Source organism: Equus quagga, chromosome 2, assembly GCF_021613505.1.
Source record: "Equus quagga isolate Etosha38 chromosome 2, UCLA_HA_Equagga_1.0, whole genome shotgun sequence".
Classification (NCBI taxonomy): Eukaryota; Metazoa; Chordata; class Mammalia; order Perissodactyla; family Equidae; genus Equus; species Equus quagga.
In genome coordinates, this window is record NC_060268.1 from 167,984,269 (window position 1) to 168,006,134 (window position 21,866).

Sequence of the window (21,866 nt, forward strand, 5' to 3'; positions counted from 1 at the left end):
CCAAGCACGCTCTTGACTCAGGGTTGCAGTGGGCTGTTCCCTCTGCCTAGAATTCTCCTACACAAGATACCCGCAAGGCTTCCTTTCTCTCCTCCTTCTCTTTGTGTAAATGTCATCTTCTCAATGAAGCCTTCCCTGATCGCCCCACCCCACTTTCTTCACCCTCCATCCCTGCTTCCTTTCTCCAGAGCACTAATCGCCTGGTATTCTGGTATATCATCTGATAGTCTACATATTTTACTTACTTACATTTCACAAATGTAATTTTTACATAAATAAAATTCCCTAGTAAGCTCCCACTGGCAAGGATTTTTTTAAAATCTGTTTTGTGCACTGCTGCATCTACTACTCCTAAGACAACAGGTGCTTAGTAAATATTTGTGAAATGAATGTACTAGGTGCTGGACAGACAGATTTGCCTAAGATATTGTTCCTACTATTCAGGTAGTAACAGTATCCGTGAATACTGCTTCCCAAATAAAGTCAAACCTGTCAAATTATCTCCAGTAGGGTCTTCGTCAGTTTGTCGTTAACCTTACTAAATCATTAGCAATACGTCTTTGAAGAAGTAAATTCAAACATTTTTCAGAATAAGTGCACATAAATGTATAACCTAATTTAAGTAGAATAAAAACCCCCAAAAAACACTAGAAAATAAATTTGAAAAGAGGCAGCTTGGGAAAGTGAAAACGTTGTTGATAATTTTCTCAACAAAGCTGAAGGTAGATAGAGGAGACCCCTTCTGTCATAGCTTCATGTTGTCAATATTCATAACTTCCAGAATCATTCTACTGAATCTTAAAAGTATATTACACAAGACAACAATTTCCTATAAAACATCTTTCTTCTAGCATTCTATTAATAAAATATATTTCCACTAAAAAGCTTCCCTTTGTTGTGACCTCGTCAATAAGACGGTAAAAATAAGTTTTCAAAAAAATTTTGCCCTAACAGGTATTAAAGTCATATTCTACAGATTAAATTTAGCATCCCAACATCAATTTTATAAGGAATATTTTCTTCTGCAATGAATAATACAAAAGTAGTCATCATTGTGTTTTCTACAAAAACTGCCAATTATTGTGTAAGAGGCTTTTCCCCTGACTTGTCCATTAACACTTCCTTTTATTAACTGAGAAAGATGTTGTATAATTTGACTATCATGATTCTGAACATTAAAGTGCTTGATGGAGAAACCTGCCTTAACTACCGAATTCATCAAAAGGAACAGAAAGAAAACCATTCAGTCACTGATGCTTTACTGTAGCCAAAAAACTCTATGAGGTAAACAGGGGCTGTTTTGAACGAATACTCAAATAGGTAATCCCCGTTTGTCAAATTTGTATTTCCTCTTTGCCAAATAAATCTTTGATATTTTTGTTTGTTTGTTACCAGAACCAACAGCAAGAGGTATGGAGAAAACAAAGAAGATATTGACATTTTCCTAATCCTTTCTAGTCCATACAAAAGTTGGCATTTAAATTCTTTTATAAGTTAGATATGATATGCTTATATTAAGCCTTATTAGTCAATGCTTCCAAATAAATTGATCCAGCAAACCTAGTGAACACCATATGACCCTTTCTAAAAGCAAAGGACGTCCCGTTAGTTTTATGTTTGGGCTCCTTGACCAAAACATGTTATAAGCATCATTAAAAATGGTATACAACACCCAAACTCAAGAAGGATTCTCTCCTTTCACTAGCAAACTTTTCATTTCGTTGGTTTAAGAGCACCAAACCCACTGCAGGCTTCTCAGAAACTCTATCGGCTCTCCTAGCAAACCAGGAGACACATCTTGCAAAGACAAAAGTGAGAAGCAGCCTAAAATTTTAGTACCATGACTTGAGATGGCAGCCAGCCCCATTCCCAACCCCTTTGCCCAAATAATGTTACATAAAATGCTGCCAATTTCTGCTCCTGTCTGCTGCAACTCTGGCCAAAAGTTAAGCATTACAGGAATTTAGACAAAATAAAATTGAGTCATCTGATCTGGAAATTCATTTTTAGTTTCAGGACTTGGAAGAGGAAGAGTCTTCTGAGATCATCTAGGCAATAGACAGGAATAAGGGAATGGGGTTCCACGATGAGGGTCTGTTGTATGGTATGCCCGCAATCCCACAGCCAGAGCAGCAGAGCTGAAGGTAGAACTCAAGTCTCCTGACTCCTCATCTGACTCTTCCCACTAGAACATACCGCCTTCTGTGGGACGCCTGCCATTTTGATTATTTTTAAGCAGGGACATTTGGACCTAATCTTAAAAAGAATTAATTTTCAGGTTTTGTTTAGTAACTGAGGGTAACAAGTGACCATGAATAAGAATAAATAATCCAGCCTTTGGGAAATATATCAGCACCAGACTATTTTGTGATGATCCTGTCCTAAAAGCAATGGGTCATTCTGGAGAAAATTAATTCCATAACAGGCAATGAGGTTTGCTTTAGATGAAGTGAGGAAAAATATTCTTTTTTCCTCTGGGCTAGAAGTGGCCTGCCCCTTGGTGTAAATGAAGGAAATGTCTGTAACATTTTCTGGTGCTGGAGAAATAAGCTGCTCCTAGCTGGGGAGAGACTGAATGGGGGCAAGGCAGGAGACAGCACAGCAGGGGGCCTACGGCAGGTCAGCTCCAGAGGGGTGTTGGAGACATCCTGTGGACCATGCCCTCTTTCCATTATCTCTGAACAAACAGCAATGCCTCTGTAAAAGTTAGAGCCTCATACCTATGGCTATATTCTAAATATCTGAACAAGAAACGTGTACAAAGATGTTCAGTTCAGCACTGTCCATAAAAGCAAACATGCAAAGTATCTATCACTAAAGGTCTATTAAATTAGGTATGGTGCAACCATATGAATGAACAATGTGCAGTAATAAGAAAATGAGCCATATCTGTATGTACTAACATGGAGAGATCTCAAGATACACTATGTGAAAAAGGCAGTGGGTATTTTTAAAAAGTAAATAAGAAGATAGTAGTTTTATAGGTAATAGATGGATTGATTTTAGTGTACTAGTATACACATAACTTTTCTCTAGAAGGGAATCTCAAGAAACCATTAATAGTGGTTACTTCATGGGATGGGGACCTTTCACTTTTCCTTTATGTTATTAAAATTGTTCTGTTTGAATTTAGCTATATGTGTATATTTCTGTTTTATGTCAATGGAGTTTCCCTGGATAGTGAGATCGCAGCTCTTAGGATTATAAAAGAAGCTTTCAGCTTTTAGTTTTTAGCTAGTTTTTGAAGTTACACCTTGGTCTCAGTTATGCTGTTAGGAGGAGCCTCTGGTCCCACTTAATTCAAAGCAGTTCAGGGAGACTAGTGGCCAGTCTACGTGAGAGTGGGAGAGGCGACCAGAGGCCGCAGCAAAACAGCAGTTCTCAAGAATGTTGTCCATGCCAAGGCAGCATGGTTTCAGCCAAGCTGGATGTCCGAACATAAGAACCAAAAAAGCTCATTCCTAGACACATGTGAGACAATATCTTAGGAAACTCTTAGAAATAACCAAGGGACACTTCGAAGGAGGCTAACTTACAGCTACAATGCAGTGGGCAACACAACAACATACCCAATATGCACTCCAGCATCCCTACCACATTCCAGAAGCTAGTGATGGGTGGGAATGAAGAGCATGGGTGTGAAGCAGGGTGAGGGCAGGAGAGGTTAGGGTATCTGGCGTACACATTGCCTTGTAGTAAGACGAAATGCAGGGGGCAGGAGGGTAAAGTTGCCCATCAGAGCAACCACATCAAAGTGTCTGGCTTAGCTCCTTCCAGAACCCAGCCCACCGAAGAACACAATGGATGGGGTTAGAATCTGCATGTCAAACACTTCCCATCCAAGTAGGAAAAATACAACTGTGTTCTTGATCAGGTCTAAGAGCAGAGGTGTATGAGAAAACGAACTTCCAGGTCATGTTCAACTCAACAGAGTTCAACTAAAAGGGGTGACCCTTTCTTCTCTAAATAATTGTTCATTAAACATCTACTCAGCTCCAGGTTCTGGGGTAGGTGAGGATCTGGGAATACCCACGTAACACTCGGTCCCTGACTTCTCAGAATTCACAGTCTAGAAGAGGATATAGCCACTGAGAGGACTCTGCAGTTTAGTGTCAGTGTAATAGACACTAAAACGAAAAAGTCTGGGAGGAGGAAGTGTAGCTGTCAGAGGAAAAGCAGAGTTATACCAAGTTCAAAATGTGTTTACGAGCAGGGAAACCAGGGCAAAAGGATGCCTCCAGAACAAGGCGCTGATTTAATCAAAGGGATTCAGAGAACCAGGGCAGCCTCATCTCCAGGAAACACTAATAGGATGCTCAGTTAAATCAAATGTTCTGAACACCAGCAAATAAATATCCTTTCTCTGCTTAGGCAGCTTGGCTATGGAAGCAGAAAAGGCTGAGATGAATGAGTTCATTAGATTGCCAGTTCTAACTCAGCTCCAAGGTGCCCTTTGTCATCTTTTTCAGCAGTCAGTCCTTCCAGAAGTAGAGCATAACCACCAAGTTACCTTTATTTCCATGGTTAAGGTGTGCCAGGGTCACAGGGGAGCCTAGTATTAACCTTAAATGACCACTTAGTATCCTTCCTAACGTCCAGAAAAGGGATAAAGCCTCAGACCAGACTATCCTAAGGAGTGTGAATGTTCTAGAAGGCAGGAAAGAGTGGGAGTGACGACAGCCTTCCAATTCCGATGTCAATCCTAGGTCCGATGTGGCCTCTTTGAGGCAGGGACTACGCCTTACTCACTGCTGTACCCCTCGCATTTGCTACTGAAAACTCCCCATGCGTGTTTGTGAAATGCATGAGTGAATGCCATCCTCAGAGCTTGTCTAGCCCGTTTTGTGCAGAGATTAAAACTCCAAGGAGGTCCGCAGGTGAGTCTAATAGTAACATTGTCAAAGCATTTGCCAAGCTTTCAAAGAGGCTCTCAGTAGCATCCCACACGTGTCTCTGCCTTTTTCCCTCTTACCTGCTGGCTAGACTTTCCTGGTGCAGGTGGCCAGGCTCCAGTCAGCTGTGCTGGGGCCTGGTGAGAACTACAAGCCAGAACGCAGGGTGTGGTATTTTTAACCACACAGAAATCTTTTACTTTTATGTAGTTAAATGTATCTACATTTTCTTTTATGACTCTTAGGCTTTGTATCCTGTATAAAAGGTCAGGAACCTTGTAACATTCTCAGGTTATAAATTCACCTGTGTTTTCTTCTGGGACTTCTATTGCTTCAGCTATTTTACACTTAACTATTTAATACATTAGGAATTCTCTGTGTGTGTGTAAGAAACAAGAAAGGGATCCAGATTTATTTTTTGTACACAGCCAGTTGTCCCAACATCATTTATTGAATAATCTCTCTTCTCATACTGTTCTTAAAATGCCACTTCACTAGAACTAAATTGCATGTTCATTTGTTCACTGTACCCTAATCTTTTCCACTACCCTCATTTTTCTCCAATACTAAACTTCTTAAATTATTGCAGTTTCACCATATGTTTTAATATCTGGTGGGGTTAATCTCCCTTAATTACACTTATTTTTCAGAATTTCATGTATTCCATTTTGCTAAATAAATAATAGTGTCATTTTGCTACTTCTAAAAAAAAAAGTTTCTGTTGGCATTTTAACCAGGATTTCACTTCTTCTATAGAGAGATTTAGTAGAAATGGACAATTTTACTATATGGTGTCTTGTTATCCAAGAGCCTCGTAGATCCACGGAATGACAAATCTTTCACGTTCCTCAGTGTAGTTTTTAAATTTTCTTCATAGTGTTCCTGTATGTTACATTTCAGTTCAAATGTTTTATTCTTAATGTTTAATATGCTCAATTGCCATTTTTTTAAATTCTAAAAACACGCTGTTTTCTGTGTTTGGAATACTTTTCTACCACTTCTCCATTTGGCAAATTCCGCTCATTCTTCGAGGCCCCATTCCAGTATCGCTTGCTTTGTAAAGTCTTCCTCGGCCCCACATCCAGTCAGGATGGAACAGCGTCCTTCCTCTGCACTCCCACAATGCCCTCTATATACCACCATCATGCTATACCACCATCACGCCACTGCTCACATCGTGCTGTAACTTCTGTGCACAGCCTCTCACCTTCGTTAGTCTGGGAGCTCTGTAAACAGAGGAGCTAGTGCCCCGCAAGCCCGGCTCCAAGCAAGCATTCAGTGATTACATCGAATGAATGAATGCCATAATCCCAGAATACACTTCAATCCTAGAATACACATACACTTCATGGTATTGTACACAATACAATTCAGTAGCATTTCTGTAATGGTAACAATGATAATATTGATAAATGGTAGAATCTGGAATAATGTAATGACAGGGATATTTTTCCCCTTAAACACAAGCCATCTTTAAAAATGCAGAAAGTTATCTCACATAATGAGAAAATCATAAATGATTAAGAAAGGAAAAGCAGATACATTATTTTGCTGGCTCGTATTTCAGCCTGATGTATAAAGGCAGCATTGTGGTGGGTAGAGCATACTCTGGCATTAACAAGACCTGAATTGAAATCCTAGATCAACCACTTATTAGCTAGATGATCTCAGGCAGGTTTCTTTACTTCTTTAGGCCTCATTTTCTCTATCTTTAAAATGGGCATAATAAATATCTTCATTAAAGGATGCCTAAGAGACATCTCAAACTTAAATGTCCAAAACACTTGATGCCCCCACCAACTCAAATCTGCTCTTTGGATACTCTTCTCCATCCCAGGAAATGGCATGCTCTCCTCTCAGTTGCTAAAAAAAATGGAGGTATCCACAATTCTCCTCTTCCTTCTACTCCATGCTTCCAACCCAATAGCAAGTCCTATTAAGGACTTCCTTAGAAATATTTCCAGAATCCAATGACTTCTCACCAGCTGCTCTCCTACCATCTGGTCTAAGCCACCATCTTCTCTTGTTCTGACCATTACAATAGCCTCCTAACTAGTCTTCTTGTGTCTACCCTTGCTCCCTACAGTCTATTCTCCTCATCGTTGACCGAGTGATGCTTTTAAACTACATCAAATCATGTCACTACTCTGCTTAGAACCATCCAAGGGTTTTCAATATCACTCAAAGGAAAACTCAAGTCCACACAGTGGCCTGCGAGCACCACTTTGACACCACCACTCCCCACCCTCCCTCTGACTTCACCTCCATCCCTCTCCCCTCTACTCTCCGATCCAGCCACAATGGACTCCCTGCTGGTCGGAGGACACACAAGCAGGTAGACCTCAGGGCCTTTGCATTGCTTCACTCACTGACTAGAAAACCCTTGTACCAGAATATGCATGATCCCCTCCCTTCCTTTGGGTCTCTGCTCAAATGTCACTGTGTTAAAGAGGCCTTCCATTATCACCCTATATAAAATAGCACCTTCCCTGCCCTCTCGTCTCCAACATTCTCTCTTCTACTTGCCCTTCTGTATTTTTCTTCAGAGCACTTTATCACCAGCTGTCACGTTATATGTTTATGTGGTAAGTGGCTGTCTCACCCCAACACCTAGAACAGCTGAAGCACTTAGTAGGTGTTCAACTAATACTTACTGACTGACCGTATAAATGAATACATTATTTATAGCTACAAGGCTATAGTTATACAAAGTGTCTAACCACAGAATAGATTCTCCTAAAATAAACAGTAACTAAGAAACTGGTGAGAAAACTAAACCATCACGGATGTTCATGCTCATTACTCACTCAAATGCTTAAATGAATCAAAAGAAAGATTCCCTTGTTTTACCCAGAACAACAACAACAAAAATCTCCCCAGAATCCATTAGAGATTGCCAACCTTAACCTCTTTTCTACCTTCTTTTCAACATTTAAAAATTACGGCTTTTCCCCTCTCCCTCCTTCCCCCAGACTCTGGGACTCCTCTCCTTCTGTTCATTCCTATTTGGAGCTGAAAGCCAGAAATAGTTGTTTACTTCATTGTCCTCATTTCCCTTCATTGTTACCATTCAGTTCTCTGGTGGCCACCCTGTGTGAATGTGTTTTTTTTTAAATGAATTCTCAATAAGCTGAGAAAGAAAAGCATGAGTAAAGACCTTGGACACAGTTTTAAGCAAAACATATTATAAGATATTTTCTTTAGGAAAAACTATTTATAAATTGACTCTAACATAGTTACATATATACCATCCAATATTATGCTCACATGTAATAATGTTAAAGAGCTGGAGAAAGAACACACTGTACAGAATAAAGACCTCTAATTTATTAAAATGTGAATAATAATAATTATGCATGTAGAGTGCTTCCTTTTAGGAGCCTAAAAAAAATTACCTAGCAAAGGACAAAATCATATGACCTCTAATTAATCAGCAAGTAATTTTTGAGTGCCTGACCCACAACTCCTGCTTTCATTTTTATTCTAATGCAGGGCACAACAATACAAAAGCTTTTATACATAGATCTACTAAATAAGGACTTCCCCACCCAGTAATTATAAAACAAAATAGTAACAATTTCCTTATAGTGGTAAATGCATATTAGATAATTTTCCCAATAAAATAATACAATGTACGGGGGAAATCAATCTCAAATGCACTAGCAGAGAGTCATTAAGTAGGGAGCGAGTTCAAGAATAACCGTAGGTAAACTGAACCACACATTTTAAAGCTGCTTTGAAACTGCATTAACTAGAATAAATAGAGTCACTCATTTAAAATGACTACGGAGGAAACAAAGTTACTAAAGATTTCCTTCCCACAATAGTTTTTCTCTAGATAATTTACCCCAATACAAGGAAACCATTATGTGAATTACCCAAAAAATAGAAAAACAAATATTCCAAAAATTCATTTGGGTTTGACTTTGTACTAAATGTTACTGTTTATAATAGCAATTACACCTGAGCATACCAATTACGTGAGTAGTTACACCTGCAGCATACCTCCTATGTGAGAGGAAGTAGCTCAGAAATGCACTGGATTGAAGGGGAGGAAATAGCCAGTCCAGGATTTAAGTTAAATTTTGATGTAGATAATACGTAATGTAGCTAATCCTACAGGCAGATATTCAGTTACTAAACAAATTCTATCTGACGCCAAAACACAGGCAGGCTAGAAACACTACTAGTTAGGAAAACCACAGTCCCCACTTGCCTGAGACAGCCCCACTATACCCCTGTTGTCCCAGTATCCCATCTGGTTTAGCATTTGTCCTAGGCAGAAGTTCCCCATTTGTGAGATAACTTATATGGTACATGTAAAATATACTATATATTTAAATGTGAGCAATAAATGATGATCAGCCCCTATTTGCCCCAGCTTCATTCAATCACAAATTCTAACACCCTTTAACTTCCTCAACTCAAAAATCATGACAATCCTCACCCCAGAGTTCTCAATAAATATTTGTTAGATAACTTCATTAATTAACATATTAGCATCATCAGTCCAGGAATGGATTTGGAATAAATCTGGCTACTCTACGAAAGAGGTTCAATAAATACTAGCTGACTGAATATCAGTGAGGAAGATCAAAAGAGTTAACCACAGGCCATCACACTGTCTTCTTGCTTGCTGTCAAGAAATTTTCAGACAAATGGTTGGCATTTCTGATCCTTGGGAAAGGGGACAGAAGAAAGCATGTATTTTCTTAAGTGTGGAATCCCTTTTATATCTAATGTAAATCACAACTGCACTAGCTTCTATTCCATTCTCAATAAAGAAAAACATGATAATTCAATTTACACTAGCAAATCCTTAATTTACACTCAAATCCAATGTCTCTATTTTCAATTTTTAATAGTCTTATTTAATATACATCAATCCCTCTATTGCTCTCATACTCTCTCTTTCTCTCTCTCTCTCTTTTTACCCTTAAAACAGTTTCCTATCCACAGGGGGAAGGGGGTAAGGACTGGGCACAAAGGGTGAAGGTGCGCACCTATATGGTAGCCGACAAACAATAATGTACAACTGAAATTTCACAATGTTGTAAACTACCATAACCTCAATTAAAAAAAAGACAAAGAATTGGAAATCATTTCAGCAAATCAGAAAAAAGTAAAATAACGATATTAATAACAACAACAACAACAGCAACAAAATAGTTTCCTATCCAGTCTGTATGTGAGTTGGTTTTGGCCCCAGGCTGTTGTCTGTGACAGAATGATGATACGTGGGCTCTAGACCATGAGGTATTCACAAAGGAAGCAAAGAGTATACCCTAACTTGCAAGGGAGAAAACAAGAGCTGAAAGTGGGAGTGCCCCAGAAGAGCCCACAGGAAACACAGGGCTTGCTCTATCCATGGGGTAGAATCATAGGTACCTTTTTAGCCTTGCTACACTGTCACCAAGATGGTTGGACAGGATGGGACGGGACGAAGCTTCAAAATGCTTCTCAAGAAGTCCTTAAAGAAAGTGAACAAAACAGGTTCTTTTTGGCACAAGCTGCTATGTATGGCTAGTGCTGCACATTTTAAGAGAGAACATTGATGATGAAGGCTCAACAGACGTCCACAGGATGAATGGATGGATGAATGGATGGATGAATGGATGGATGAATGGATGGATGAATGGATGATGGTCCTAGAGACGCTGCTTTAACCAGAGTGAAATGCTGACCACTGACATTCTTTGTCCTTTCTCTACCCAAGTACACTGGTAACCAGGGATTAAGCAGATAATGGCAGTCACAGTGAAATACAGTTCAGGTTTTAATAAGCAGTATATTCTGAATGGAGCAACACAATGCCAGAATGTATCAAGTGGTTAGTACTACTTATGTCAATGAACACTAACATGGATTAGTTAGAGAAGCTGAAACCACAGGCTCATGAAAAATAAACATTTCTTCCACAACAGACAATGAAGACTAATTTACCATCTCAAAGATAATGTTCCATAAATTTTACAAAATTTCTTCTTTCATTTTAAAGGGCTCATGAATTAGTGCTGTTTTGTTCCTTTCTAGAACTGAGGAAACTTTTAGTAATGTGCACGTAAAAATAGGATCCATTAAGAATGCATGCTTCTTCCTCGGGGAATGGCCTCGCTCCTTCCCCTTGCTAGAGTCAAACATGTTGCTTGAATGTTCTGCCTTCACGACTCCCATATGCCAGCATTCTTAGTACTGGGATTTTCTGGTGTCAGGTTCAAAACTAAAGACAAGACTCAGACAGTCTAATCTACCATGTGAAAGGAAAGACAAGAGAGAGCTTTTGGCAAGATTTCTGCCTAAATGAGAACCGTGGTCAGGATAAAATGTAACTCACTGCCGCATAATTTGGCAATAAAATGCCATCTCTAATACTGTGGGCGGTTGAACAACCAGGGGTGAGTTATCCTGAAGGTACCAAGGACAAACCTCTCATCTCCCTTCTTCATATCTGTACTTCTCTATTCAGGAAAAGCCTTTGACATAAGACTCACCAGTTTACTATATCATTCCCGTCTTCCCTCTTCTTCTTCCTCTCCCCACCGCAAATCTTGTACCCCTCACACTTCACAGACCCCTTCCCCTCCACATATCCTGCAATTTCACTCCTGCCTGTTTTGACCAGTGCTGTTCCTTCTGAACGGAAAGTCCATCTTTCAGTATTCTGCCTGCCAAATTCCTACTCATCCTTCAAAATCCAGCTCGGATCCCACCTCCTCTGTGAAATGAAGCTGTTCTTCTTATCCCCGGTCACAATTAGTTGACTCTCCCATTCCAGTTTGATCAGTCCTATATGATAATTTTTATCACAACCTTTTCCTGTCAGCTGTGTGAATAACCTTACACACACACACACACACACACACATCCCTCAGTTGGAGTTCCTTCGGGCAAAAACTAATCTTTTTTCATTTTGTATACCTAGTCCCTAACAGAATAAGGCATGCTGTTGCATTAAGTGATATACATTTCCAAATAAGATCAGAAATATGTATATGTTCATAAAATCAGTTATCCAATTAAGACTTTGATTAATCCTTGAAACACATACACACACACACAAAAAATAACTTGGTACTTGTAGCTTTAAATATAAGAACTGCTCTAAGAATTGGTTTTACTACAGATCCAGGGACATACATAACAAATGTTTTAGAATGAATAGCTGCCAATGGGGAAAAGGGAATGGGCTTGGGGGATAGGGATAAAAATATATCATAAATAAACTAGACAAGAGAGGGGTCTGATGACCCGGTGGTGGTGTGAGCCATAACCTGAGAACTGTGATTAACTCCCCCTTCTCTGCATGAGGTCTCAAAATAAATAACAGAAAATGCAATGCTATTCACAGATACAATGTGGGAACAATTCAACCTTCCAAAAATCTTTTCTTAAACATGATTCTCCCACATGTGAGATACTGATGTCCACAGCTATTTCTCTCATATAAACAAAATCTATTTATTGAATTGGAACCCATTTATTTTAAATGCAAAAAAGGACTTTCAGGAAGTGTAGTGTGTTGCTGTTTTGATTTTATTTTGTAATACCAAAACTAATAATGGCCAAAGTTGATTTTAAAATGTATCTTCTCCTTCTTCAGTTTGATAAACTGATTGAGTTCTGTAACCCAAAAAGAGGAGACACTGTAGCTAATACAGGCCAGAAAAAAGGCCGCCATGCAACACCAAATCAGAAGTCTTAGTGTATTAATCTTTACAACATCATCGACAAAGGTGGAGTGATGCAGAGGATGGTATAACAGGCAGAGAGTTACAGGAAGAAGAGCGAAGAAGAAACAGAATGCAAGTGTCCCCTTTTTCAATTAGCAGATATACGTTTGTTGATGTAAGCATCAACTACTGTAAGCACGGAAGCTCAAGAAGTCAGCAAACATCAGTGCAGCTCTGATTCCTATAGACTCTCTGCACCACATCCTACCTGGGCCCCAATGCTATGAAAGAGCCACTGTCCAGCAGGGGGCTTTGCTCTACTCTATAAAGCTGATGGCAGCCCTCACCGCCCTCTGCCTTCAGCCAATACTGCCAGGGACTCAGCTTGGACTGCAACCAAAACACCTCATTCCAAAGTTAGGATATTTGAGGCCAGTCATGCCCAACCATCTCCCTCATTCCTGCAGTCTCAATGACGGAAAAGATGGAGAGCCTGCCTCCCTGCTCATTCTTCCCACCTCTCATCCCTTTCTGCCCTGTGCTTCCTCTCTCCTGCTGCACATCTCCCACCACTGACAACCTTCCACTGTGCTGTCTGGAACCACAGTTCCTGGTAAACGAAAATCTCTACAACCTCAGCCTTTCCACAAAGTGCCCTCTGCACCTCCTGACTCAACTGAAATCTGGCTCTCCTCTCCTCTCCCGGGGAAATGTGCCATCCTGCACCAACGTGCTTCCCAGGACCGACACACACCCTATTGTTTCTTTTTCATGCTCTCTCCCTGGAAAGCCCCTCCCTCCACCCCATCCTTTTCCATCTGGCTAAATCCAACTCATTCTCCAAGGAAACAACTCTGCTTTCCTCGGGAAGTTTCACCTGATTTAACGGGCCTCACCCTCCCAACCCTGCCCTCCACACCCCACCCCCTGCCAAGGTTGTATTTGGTGCCACCGTTCTGTATCACCATGATACCGTCTCTCTATCCCATATTCTCTCTCTCCTTCTCTCTGCACCCAGCATATCCTTTTATAAATATTTATGTATTTGTCTCCCCAACAAAACTGTGAGCTCCTTGTGGGTATATACTGGGTCCTAGTCATCGACTGCCAGCATATAACAGGTGTTCAATAAATGTTTGCTGAATGAATGAATGAAAATGTATGGCCTCACTCAAAAACAATGAATGAGTGGGGAGGAAGTGGATATTTTTTACTTACTGGATTTTTCTCCTGATCTATTAAACCTGTATCTGTTTGCTAGTAAACAACACAAAGATATATTCAAAGAAAAGCCAACTATCTTCTCTCCCCACTCTTGCCTTCAAGGTAATGACTGTTAAATGCTTAGTTTGTACTGTTGTGTGATTTTCTCTATACCCATAGCACACACATACGCACATAGAGGGATTTTTCTCAATTTGCAAAACTGAGCTCATACATTACATACACCTTATTCTAAAACTTGCTCTTTTCACTTAACAATGTATCATGGCCATCACTCCAGACCAACACAAATGGATCTAACTCATTTTTTCTAATAGTTGCATAACAGATCATAGTATGGGCATACCATAATTTAGTGACTCATTTCCCAGTGGATGAACATTCACGTCGCTTCCAGTTTTATGGAAGTTCTGAAAACAAAGGTAGCAAGACTGATCTAACATTTCAAGAGCAAACATACTTGGAGGTATTTCTCTGCCAGTGCAATGGACCCTATCTACACACCTGGACCTTTTTTCTCAAGATTCAGCTTCTGATAAGCTAGTAGGCTCATGAGTGATCTCTTCTGTGTACAGTACCTGTTATCTGCCATGAGTCTTATATGGAATAGGTATTTAATATTTATTGAATTTAACCAAAGCTAACCAGATAGAAACTGCCTGGAAGGATACACAGAATGCACTGTTTACCATTCTTAAATCTGAGGATTTGGTAGGAAGGGAGTAAAAATAGGGAATTTTCATTTTTAACTATATATTTCTGTTTGAATTTTTAATATATTACTTTATAATTTAAAATTTAATATACCATTAATATGTTAATACAACATACAACAATAAAATATATTGTCCTTTTATAATAAAAACATATTGATAATGAATTTCAACATATTACTTTTATAACTTAAATGCAGCTTTTTTCAAAACTTGCTGGATGATACAGAACCCTGAATTAGAAGAAACAAGCTCTAATTCAATGGCTTCCAAGTCTGCCTGTACATAAGAAGCAACTGGGGCTTATTAAACATTCAGATTCCCAGGCCTCTCCTTGAACATTTGATTTAGTAGATCTGAAACAGAGCCCTGATATCAATATGTTAATAAATACTCCAGATGATTCTTACAATTCTGCTCTAATCTATTGGTCCTTAGAATTACCTGGGGAGCTTTTCACATACATGAACTTTTGGGCTCTGTCTTCAGCGTTAATGAGCCGTTAGATCTGGACTGAGGCTTGGGAATACACATTTTTAAAAGACTACCTAGGACAATTCTCCCCAGATTTGGAAACTCTATTCCAACTGCTATAATTTCCTCTAGTTGGTAATTCAAAAATCAAGATATGATGGCTCCATTTCGGTCTATAGTAGTAAAAATACAACACTAAGCTAAAAGTCTTTGACGAGAATATTCTAAAAGACCACAAGATGGGAATGTCTTCACTTGCCCTATCATGGAATTAAAGAATGCTTTTTATTGCTCGTTTGAATAGTGAATTGAATTTTAGTACTCTGTTTATATCTTAAAGAGCAGATGAATTAAAGAATGATATTTTTCTCTCTAAAATTTTAAAATAAAATCACTTTTCTTATGAGATTTAATTACTTTCAGTTTTTCAATTTTTAAAAAGTATTTCTACCCCTACCATAACCTACAAGCCAGATATTAGAAATAAGCAGAGATCGTTTTTTAAAATCAATGATGTTTATGTTTCCAAGTGTCTAAAGACCTTCCTATTTGCAAGTTAGGCATTTAAATAGACACATGAGCTTTCTGATCCTGAAGGTTTACCTCTACTTTTAGGAGTACAGATGAGAGCAAATACTGGATATGAGAACCAGAGCGAAGCTCACAAGTTTGACAACATCTTTTACAAAAAATAAATATCAAACATTTTTCCACACAAGCTCAATTCAGTAGCTACCCTACCAGGAACTCTACTGATCACTTAGAATTGCTTTTTACAAATTCATAAAAATAACAATGCTTCATGAAAACATAAGAAAAATCTTCAGTCATTGGTAAGATCTAAGAAGTTCTGGTCCTCAAAACTGAAACAGGAGCGAGCAGAGTGGGAATATCCACTGAACATCAGGGATCAGGGGCCTTGCTTCCTTCACTCTGCCATTACCAAATGCCCACGAAGATGTGTCTAAATGTATTGGCATTCCAGGTTACTCACAAAGGCCATTTCCCTTAAATCTCAAGGATAAGGCATTTTCTCTCTCTTCTTAGTAAATCAATGACTGCAATGTTTACTATAATATTCAAAGGACTAATAACGGAGAGGCAGTAAAACAAAGCAGGTGTGATCAGAAGTCAGACAGACCTGGGTGGAAATCAGGATCTGCCACTTAACAACTGTTTGAGCTCAGGCAATTTACACAATCTCTTAAAATCTCCGTTCCTCCATCTGTGAAATGGGGAGGTAAGAACGGAATCTACTTGATTCAGTTATTGCGAGGATAAAATGACATAATACATGTAAAGTACCTGACACATAATAAGTAGGCAATAACTGATATTTATTATCATGGTTTTTTCCCCTGCAATTTTAGTCAAACTTTAAACTGTTAAATGCAGGATTATCAACATGGGGTTTGAAGGGGAAACAAGACAGCTGAGAGAAATGTCTATGTCTGATTCCAAATCATCCTGCTTGAAACCAGGTTCAAAAAGAAATACTTGAGAACAAAGCCCTAATCCAGGGCTATAGCCCTCTGAATCACTAGGCCATCTTCATTTCTTATGCTCAGATAAATACAGGAGACCCTGCAATAGAAGGGGCCAGAGACAAGGGGAAACTGGAGGGCGGGGGGGGACGACAACCTAATGAAGCATGCTTCTGAGGACATACCACGTTTGTTCCCAGTAGTTATTTGGCTTCTACAGTGTGCAAGGTTCTGTACTAAGGGTTTTGGGTGGTGTAAAGCTGGATCAGAAGTGGACTCTGACCACAGAGAGTTTTACAACCTATGAGAGAGATTCCCCACACTTTCCCTGTGGCACTTAGGAGAGAGATGAGGACCGACGGTCTCAGACTTAGAACACAGTTTAGAGATTGTACAGCTGGAGGCACTCGGAAGATCCCGTACACACATCCAGTCCCCCGTAATCATATCTGCTCCACCCTCTTTTTTCTTTCTCTAATACGCACAAATCATTAGGCGTCATTAGGCAGGTAGCATCTCAGGGCCCCACGTCCCCTCTGTAGCCCAGTATGTACAGATGTAAATTCTGTTATTGCACGCAGCTCTTACCACCCCATTTCCAGGTCTACAACCAACCGACCACGTTGCCAGATCAACAAAGACATGTTTCCTTAAAAAGGAATTTAAACATTCTGGATAGAAATTACTCTATTCATTTCATGCCCCAGAATGAACCCTGAAAAGCAGCACTTAATTATCCAACACATGCTATCAAATTCTTAAATTTACCCCTACCCGCTCCCAAAAAAGCAGGGTTAACATTTCAGTTAAAAAAAAAACAAAACACCTCTGCAATTCCTCTTACAAGTTTCAGGGTATCAAAAGGGTGGAACTTACTGCTTTGCAAAAACACTTTCTAAAAATAATCAATATTTTCCTTAAATGCTATGTGAAAGCAACCAAGTCTCTTCGTTTCAACTGCTGGCAAGCTGCACAACGACTTGATCTCTTTAATATTTCACTCATAGTAGCAGCCACTGAGCTATGACTAACCCACTCTCCCCAGCATCACCACTGGCTCCAGATGGCAAGAAATACATTCCCTTCACTCTTGCCTGAAAAGCAATTCTGATTTTTTTTCTTTCACCCAGTTTCACCTGCAGTAATTGTTTCACTCCAGAAAGAAAATGGGGGGTGGGGGAGGGATGTGAGATTAATGCAAAGAGGAGTACAGGTAGGGAATTTACTTTTTTTAATGGGGTGTGAGCACTGCAGCTTTAAATGTTACTGCATCAAGCCCTGGATTCCTTCCATAATCGAGCTGCAAAATGGTAACAAGAAAGGAGGAAAAAAAAATACCTCTTCCTCCCTCCTGGCCAGCCCTTCAGGCTGCTCCCCAGCAGGACGGGCGGCGGCGAGCCCATCCCCCACGCCCTCCCAGCCCCAACGTGCCGCTTGGACAGGTGAGCCCGGCACCGACCTTGGCCCTCAGGCTTCGCCCACATCCGGGGAACAAGGTCAAGGGCGAGGGCTTCCTTCCACCCGCCAGCCGCCCAGAGCCCAGGGATCCGATGCCAAAGTTTCAGGCCAGGTTGGGGCCAGCGCGGCTCTCGCAGCCCCTCGCCCTCCCGCACCTGCCCGGGCCGCGCGGCTCCGCGCCCTGCCCCACCGGGCCTGGCGAGGGGTCCGCGGACGGCGCCCACCTGGTCCCCACTCACCCCTTGCGGACATGGTTCAGGCGGCAGGAGCCGAAGCAGGGAGGGCAGAGGAGAAACCCGGCAGGGCGTGAGGAGGAGAATATCCCCGAAACGCAAGCCGCGCACACGCGCCCGCCCGCCGTGGGGAGGCGGCTCGCAGCGCCCGGTCGCCTCCCGCAGGACACCTGGCCGCCCGCTCGGTGCAGCGCGGCCGGCAGGCGGGGACGCAGCGGCCAGCGGGACGGCCGCCGGGCGCGGCCACGCTGACAGCCCGCGGCCCGCGCTGGGCGGGGCCCGCCTCCCGCCTCCCGCCTCCTCGCGGCCCACCGGGTCCAGGGCCGCGCTGCTGCGGCGCCCGGCGGGGCTTTTGTCCCCAGCGAGGTGGGGCGTGCAGGAAGGGGCTGCGTCTTCCCCTCCGCCGACCCGGGTTTTTAACTAAAAATAATAACTAATGATAATATTGGTGCTGTTATTAGTGGCTTTCCAGCCTCCTGCTTTGGTCCCAGAGAAAGAAAGCAGGAGCGAGCTGTTCCCTCCCCTAGGTGATGCCCTTGACCGGAGGAGAAGACCACCACTGCCTGAGAGGGCCTGGCCCTCAGTGGGAAGAAGGACCTGGGCGGTCCGCACGCGGGTCAAAGCAAAATTAGCGACCAAGGTCAAAGTCAGCTGGGTGGGATGGGCGGGGCTTTTCTTCCAGCTACCCTTGAGGTAAGCCCTGAAGAGCAGGGACCACTGACCCAGCGCCGTGTCTTGAGTCAACAGACGCTCGAAGATCTTCTGCAGACATATTTGATTCATTGTATCAACTCTGAAGTGTCAGGGCAGGGCTGGGCTGGAGAGCAGGGCCAACTCTCTAAAACAAATCCACTGTTTCTATACTTAAGGGAGAAAACAAGAAAATACAACGACCAATCTCCTACTGCCCTGGAGGTTTATCAACTAGAGCTTGGTGCTAGAAAGCAACAAAACAAAAGCCACCAGATCTAGAAGTTCTAAACTGAAGAAGTGGGATTCTAAGCTTCAAGAACAGGAACAGTACCTTAAATTAAACTTCTAAGACTGGTGGAAGAATTCCAAGTTTCTGGAATTCACACATTCCCTGCTCTGTTGTCTTCTCCTCTGTACACTCTCACAATAGGTGTTCTAGTTATTTCCTATGTAGACACTTCTGAAATCTATCCTGGTATGATGGGAATTGCATAATAGGTCTGACAATTCCAAAATATTCAAAGAATAGGAAAATGTAATAGCTCTAGAGAAAACTAATTGGTGGGTAATTGAGCATCATTGAAGAAAGCCCCTTCAAATGATGTGAGGAAGCAATACTGGAAAAAAGATAAGAAAAAAGAGTAGAAATTCTCAAATTCCACTACCAACTACAAAAATTAACTTATTTATCCATCTTGACAACATCCCTTTCACTGTCTTCTAGGCAGAAAACTTGCCAATAAATCACAATCCAGTTGCTTCAGTCTCAAAACAACTCTTCTTTCCCACTGTTCTCAGTCCACTATTAACCCTTCTCACCCAAAGGATGATTACATGAATAGCTTAGCTGCTCTCCCTATATCCAGCCTCCACCTCCTCCAGTTTATTCTGCCTATGGCCTTGAGAATAGTTTTCCTAAAACGCTATTTATAACATGACGTCTTACATAACATGACATACTCCAAAACCTCCAGTGACTCCACACCAATCTCCAGATAAAGACTCAACATTTCAAAGTGTCTTCATCCATGCACTTAATTCATTCAACAGACTTTTGTTGAACATACACAATATACCAGTCTCTATGTCAGGTACTAGCGTTATAATGGTGAACAAGATAGACATTGTCCACGTCTATGTGGAGCTTAAGGTCTTCAGAGATTTTAAGCCCTTCCACACTCTATGCTCTCCTACCTCTCCAGCATCATCTCTAGCTAGGCCGCTAAGCAAACACTCTCTTGTAGACAGAATACTTTCCCCTCTGATTTTCAGTAATATCATAATATCCAGTCTCCCTCGTTCTCATTGCTCTTCCCAAATACCATTCTCCTCACCCAAATTAACCTACATACTGCCTCCTTATGAAATGTTCTCTGGCTGCCTCAACCCACATTGATCTCCACATTCTCTCAACTTTGTAGCTTGTATTTTCAGAACCACTTATTTTTACTTAATATACTAGTTTGTGTTGCTACTTAATGGTTTTGTTGTATATCTTTCCTGTCTCCCCAACTGATTGTAAGTTTCTTGAAATCAGAAACTTGGATAGTCTTGTTGAATTGAATTTGTTCTGGAAGTACACTACAGATTATATATTATACTAGACACCATTCTATAAGATAAAAAGGTCCCAGAATTGTGTACCTTTCTACTTTTATCCTTGTAATTAATATCCAGTTCTTTTCTCTGACTGCCATAATAGTTCTGGTCCTTATAGCCTCACGCCAGAACTATAAGTACGATGCAAAAGCCCAATAATGAACGGAGCTTACTCTTGTCCTTTAGATGCTTATAACAGACTACACAGATGCTTATAAAATATGCCCTGTACATCGTTGTCTCTGAAATAAGACACCTTACACAATACCGCTAGGTACACAACTAGCATTCAGTCCCTGATTGACTGGCAGGTTGGAAAATGGGAAGTTTATTATCAAAGATCATCTTCACCTGAAGAAAAGTTTCCCTATGAATTTAGCTTTAGGTTAAGTATCAGTTCAGATTTAAAAACACATATGATTTGCTTATATTTTGGAATTATGACACTTTGAAATGCCTCTTAAGATCAATCGCATCATCCCAGAATCTCTTCCTATAATCTTAGAAATTGAAACTAATTCTTTCAACCACAAAGCAACCAAGTTCCTGTTAATAGCTTGACAGATTTTTTTTGTAGCCTAACAAATTTCTCATCTAAAATAACTGAGAATACTTTAGAAATAATTGTAAAAGCGAACTGTAAGGTGCAAGGAATCTTAAGAGCAATGTTAAGTGCCACTTTTTAAAGTCAGAAAATAAAGGACAGTCTATTGGTTGAAATTATAAAGGGGAGTTTATATAGACTAAAGAGAAGAAACATATTTCAGTTCGTGTTTGAAAAAAGATGGTACAATTTGACTCTTGCCAAAAAATTCTTTCAACTTCTAATGGAAGGAAACTTAGTGTATATTATTAGTGTTTTCTTTTCTTTATTGATCTAGTAAATGATTGAATATGGATTTTTCTTACCACCACTTTTCAATCGCTGACTCATGATCACTTCTCATTCTGAACCTTAACTTCTCATGAGTAGCACAAGAGTAATTCTGCTTTCTGCATAAATTCAAATTTTGAAAAAAGGCAGACTGAGCTACTCAATAATTTTTCAGCAAATACGTTTATAATGCCTACCATGTAATAGGCAATGAGGAAGGTATGGCAAACAAGTTAGATAAGGTTGCTCTCCTCATGACAAGGACATTCTTGTAGAGAAGTCAGACAATATATAAGATGTAGAAGCTAACACTGAGACTTTTCATTAAGTCAGGTCACTACAGGGGGCTAAAATGATCCCAGGTGAGTAGCATGCATCGCTCCAAAGAGAAGCAAAGAAAAATTCTATTTTGATAAAGTCATTACCAATTTAAACCGTCCAGATTCTACGTATCAAAATAAGGTCATAATCAAAGATTACCAAATACATGAGGAAACAAGCCACTCTGAAGGAGAGTTGGCAGAAACAACAAATAGCAGATATAGACCATAA

General features: G+C 40.6%; 1 protein-coding gene across 1 annotated transcript in view; it reads right to left on the minus strand.

Moving 5' to 3' along the window:
* Positions 1–18,383, minus strand: part of ABLIM1 (actin binding LIM protein 1) — a 290,842-nt gene extending 272,459 nt beyond the window's left edge. The window contains exon 1 of the mRNA XM_046652354.1: positions 18,155–18,383. Within this exon, the coding sequence (XP_046508310.1) occupies positions 18,155–18,167 (13 nt within the window). The 5' untranslated portion in view covers positions 18,168–18,383. The remainder of the gene's footprint in view (positions 1–18,154) is intronic.
* Between the last annotated feature and the right edge of the window lie 3,483 nt (positions 18,384–21,866).